The following is a 4,882-nucleotide window of genomic DNA, read 5'->3' as shown; positions in this document are numbered from 1 at the left end:
ATAAATACGTTTAAATCAAATCTCTCTCTGCCAGGCTGATTTATGTCACTTTGTTTGTCATTGTCGACATTAGGTTCTGAGCGAAAGGAGCTTTCTCCCTCGGGAGGTCAGTGCCGAGTGTTATCGATGTAGGTGTGACTGGAATGTTCCCCTCGGGTTCCTCGTCTCACCCGCCCCCTCCTCGGTGCTGGGGTGGGGTGGGGTAGGATGGGGGGAAGGAGTCGGTGGTGGGGGGGTGGGGGGGAGCGGGTCACTGGTTTCCTGAGGTGGTGCTGGGGATACCGGGCTGGGTGGTGGCGCTATAGGAACGCAGGAGGACCCGGTGCTTGGTGAGAGACTCGGAGCGCTTCCTCTGGTGGTGGACCAGGAACTCCTTCAGCCGGGTGGTGGTGAAGGTCAGAGTCTGTCGGCGAAGCTTCATCAGGTAGTTATCCTGCAGCCAGGGGTTGGCGTGGCATTCCCTCACAGTCGGCCGAGTCCTGGAGCAATGCGAGAGAAACAGCGTGAGAACCACGTTACAGGAAGGATTGTACACTTAGACTTGTGTAATAAATGAGAACCTCACTACAGGAAGGATGTGGAGGCTATTGAGAGGGTGCAGAGGAGATTTACAGGGATGTTGCCTGGATTGGGAGGCATGCCTTATGAGGATAGGTTGAGGGAGCTTGGACTGTTCTCCCTGGAGAGACGAAGGTTGAGAGGCGACCTGATAGAGGTTTATAAGATGTTGAGAGGTATAGATCGGGTGGATTCTCAGAGGCTATTTCCCAGGGCTGAAATGGTCACTACGAGAGGACACAGGGTTTAAGGTGCTGGGGAGTAGATACAGAGGAGATGTCAGGGGCAAGTTTTTCACTCAGAGGGTGGTGAGTGAGTGGAATCGGCTGCAATCGGTGGTGGAGGCGAACTCGCTGGGGTCTTTTAAAAGGCTTCTGGATGAGTATATGGGGTTTAATGGGATTGAGAGTTAAAGGTAAGCCTAGTAGGTAGGGATATGATTGGTGCAATGTGGGCCGAAGGGCCTGTTTGTGCTGTAGTTTTTCTACGATTCTAACCAGGAGCTAGAGAAGACCATTCAGCCCATCGAGCCTGCTCTGCCGTTCTATCCCAGCATGGCTAATCTTGGGATTCAACTCCCATTATCCCTCCCACTCCCACACCCACTAATCCCTCTAACTACACATCTCAGGACACTAAGGGGCAATTTTAGCACGGCCAATCAACCTAACCCGCACTTTCTCAGACTGTGGGAGGAAACCCACGCAGACATGGGGAGAATGTGCAAACTCCACACAGACAGTGACCCGAGCTGGGGATCGAACCCAGGTCTCTGGAGCTGTGAGGTAGCAGTGCTAACCCACTGTGCCACCATGCTGCCCACAGGTTTGCCCTGGATCCCAGACACAGTGAGGAACGTGGGCGAGGGCATTGGGTGGGGAGGTGGCGATGATGGCATCAGGAACAGGATGAGTCCATTCAGCCCTTTGAGCTTTTCCTGTTATTCGATCAGATTCCGTCTTAACCCCCACGCTAGCCCCGGACCCCTTAATATACTCGGCCCACTGACTGATCGCAGGTTGGGAATTTTTTTAACTGCACCCCCACCCCCAGTTTTGCTGGGTGGGACAGAGTTTCAGATTTGTGCAAACTTGCAGCTAAAAACACACGTTGGCACAGTGGTTAGCACGGCTGCCTCACAGTGCCAGGAACCCGGGATCGATTCCCGGCTTGGGTCACTGTCTGTGTGGAGTTGGCACGTTCGCCCTGTATCGGTGTGGGTTTCCTCCGGTTTCCTCCCACAGTCCGAAAGAATTGCAGGTTCGGTAGATTGGCCATGCTAAATTCTCCCTCAGTTCCTGGGATTTCAGGGTTAGAGGGATTGGCAGGGTAAATATGTGGCATTATGGAGATAGGGCCTGAGCGGGATTGTGGTCAGCAAGACTCGATGGGCTGGATGACCTTATTCTGCACTGTAGAGATTCCAAGATTCAAACTCGATCGTTCACACCTGCCACGAACAGCGGTAGGGAAGGTCATTTCAGGAGGTAATTAACAGATCTAGGTTTAACAAATCTAAAGAACTATGCAATGATAATATGTATTTAACCCCGTGCTGTACCTGTCCTGGGAGTGTTTGATGGGGTAACAGTGTAGAGGGAGATTTACTCTGTATCTAACCCCGTGCTGTACCTGTCCTGGGAGTGTTTGATGGGGACAGTGTAGAGGGAGATTTACTCTGTATCTAACCCCGTGCTGTACCTGTCCTGGGAGTGTTTGATGGGGGACAGTGTAGAGGGAGCTTTACTCTGTATCTAACCCCGTGCTGTACCTGTCCTGGGAGTGTTTGATGGGGGACAGTGTAGAGGGAGATTTACTCTGTATCTAACCCAGTGCTGTACCTGTCCTGGGAGTGTTTGATGGGGGACAGTGTAGAGGGAGCTTTACTCTGTATCTAACCCCGTGCTGTACCTGTCCTGGGAGTGTTTGATGGGGACAGTGTAGAGGGAGCTTTACTCTGTATCTAACCCTGTGCTGACCCAGTTCCCTGGCTGGACACCCCCTCTGATGATACTTACGCTGGGAACATGCAGAGCACCCGCTTGAGGAAGAGTGCAGCATTCTGCGATGCGTTGGGGTAGCACTTGGTGAGGTCGAATTGTGCTGATTTAATCTTGTTCTCCATCTCCGCCGTGTCTGGTGAGGCAAACGGTGATCGCCCACTCAGCCTGGAAGAAGGTGACAGGAAGGTCACTAAACTCCAGACCATCTCAGCACTGCTCTGAACCGGTACCAACGCTCCAGTGACTGTGGTTAAATATTACACTCAATTCAGTCTTACCCCGAGCCTGTGTCCCACCGGAAGGTGCTGCCTCACACTGGGTACGTTTCCACTGGCACTTGTCTGAAATCCCCCCCATTGCAGGGAAACACATCCTGGCCCTTACTCCTTTCTTGCCCCTCTGCTCACCATCACCACCGCCCCCCCACTTCATTTGATTTATTATTGTCACATGTATTAACATAGAGTGAAAAGTGTTGTTTCTTGTGCGCTACACAGACAAAACATACCGTTCATAGAGAAGGAAAGGAGAGCGTGAAGAGTGGTTATACAGAACAGTCATAGCTAGGGTGTAGAGAAAGATCAACTCAATGCGAGGTAGGTCCATTCGAAAGTCTGACAGCAGCAGGGAAGAAGCTGCTCTTGATTCAGTTGGTACGGGACCTCAGACTTTTGTATCTTTTTCCCGATGGAAGAAGGTGGAAGAGAGAATGTCCGGGGTGCACGGGGTCCTTAATTTTGCTGGCTGCTTTTCCCCGAGGCAGCGGGAAGTGTAGACAGAGTCAATGGATGGGAGGCTGGTTTGTGTGATGGATTGGGGCTACATTCATGACCTTTTGTAGTTTCTTTGCGGTCTTGGGCAGAGCAGGAGCCCAGACCGAGCTGTGATACAACCAGAAAGAATGCTTTCTATGGGGCATCTGTAAAAGTTGGTGAGAATTGAAGCTGACATGCCAAATTTCCTTCGTCACCAATCACTCACACTGGATTGTGAAAACTCATTGTTTCAATTCATTTATAAGATGCGTGTGTCACCGTTTAGTCCAGCATTTATTGTCCATTCCCCATTGTCCCTTGAGAAGGTGGTGCTGAGCTGCCTTCGTAAACTCACTGCAGTCTATGTGGGGTAGGTACACCCACAGTGCTGATAGGGAGGGAGTTCCAGGATTTTGACCCAGCAACAGGGAAGGAACACGGATCCCATGAGACACATCACATCACTCTGCTGCTTACAACCACTGGGGCGTGCAGTCACCCTGTACCCTGGCAGATTGAGAATCTTCCAGTGCCTCATCCTTGTTAGAGTCATTGGGGCAGGGTAGGAGGCCATTCGGCCCATTGAGTCCATACCTCTGTGCTGGAAACTGAGAGATTGGTTCCCCTGGAATGCAGACGCAGGGACACAGTCTCAGGATAAGGGATCAATATCGAGGTGCTGAGAGGAGGGGACATCTCTTCATTCAGATTCTTGTGAATCTTTGGAATCTCTGACCCGGACAGTTGGGGATTCCCCCTCTGCCGGGAATATTTTGAGCTGGGATAAATAAATTTCCAGTTCCTCGTGACTCACAGGATTTGGGGACTGGGCAGGAATGTGGTGTAGAGGCAGAAGTTCAGATGGGATAGTATTGAATAGCGGAGCAGAATCAAGGGGCTGAATGGATGCAGGGAATTCCAGGATTTTCACCCAGCGTCTGCGAAGGAACAGCCAATATATTTCCAGTCAGGATGGTGAGTGACTTGGAGGGGAACCTCCCGGTGGTGTTCCCAGGTATCTGCTGCTCCTGTCCTTCTGGACAGTAGAAGTTCCAGGTTTGGAAGGTGTTGTCGATGGAATCTTGGTGAGTTTCTGTACCCGGAACCCTGAATCTCCGACTCCTCCTCCAGCTCCTGGCTTCCCTCCAATTGGAAAATAGGAATTGCAGGGAGCAGAACATCTTGGAAGGAGCAGGGTTGAGGAGAGAGTCACATTGCAGATTGCCTCACAAGCTGCCCCGAGTGGGGGCTCCCAGAGGGAGGCCTCGAGTCTGGCGTTGATGAAGTGAATGAGACCAGAAGCTGACTGATGGAACTGGTGAAATATAGGACAGTGTTCAACACAAACACATTCCTCTTCACATTGGGACACCCCGTCTCTGACTTGTAGACATCTGGGGTTTGGTGTGGGGATACCATTTGGCAAATTTGCTACAACTCTCACCAACTTTTACAGATGCCCCGTAGAAAGCATTCTTTCTGGTTGTATCACAGCTCGGTCTGGGCTCCTGCTCTGCCCAAGACCGCAAGAAACTACAAAAGGTCACGAATGTAGCCCCCAATCCA

At 51.4% G+C, this 4,882-nt stretch overlaps 1 protein-coding gene across 1 annotated transcript in view; it reads right to left on the bottom strand.

Moving 5' to 3' along the window:
• Positions 1 to 243: 243 nt before the first annotated feature.
• The window catches only part of spega (striated muscle enriched protein kinase a), a 363,062-nt gene continuing 358,423 nt past the window's right edge, over positions 244 to 4,882 (bottom strand). Inside the window, 2 exon segments of the mRNA XM_080199291.1 lie at positions 244 to 479; positions 2,577 to 2,726. Of these exon segments, the coding sequence (XP_080055417.1) occupies positions 251 to 479; positions 2,577 to 2,726 (379 nt within the window). The 3' untranslated portion in view covers positions 244 to 250.

This window comes from Carcharhinus amblyrhynchos, chromosome 11, assembly GCF_965287045.1.
Source record: "Carcharhinus amblyrhynchos chromosome 11, sCarAmb.v2.hapA, whole genome shotgun sequence".
NCBI lineage: Eukaryota > Metazoa > Chordata > Chondrichthyes > Carcharhiniformes > Carcharhinidae > Carcharhinus > Carcharhinus amblyrhynchos.
This window is presented reverse-complemented; position numbering and strand designations above follow the sequence as displayed.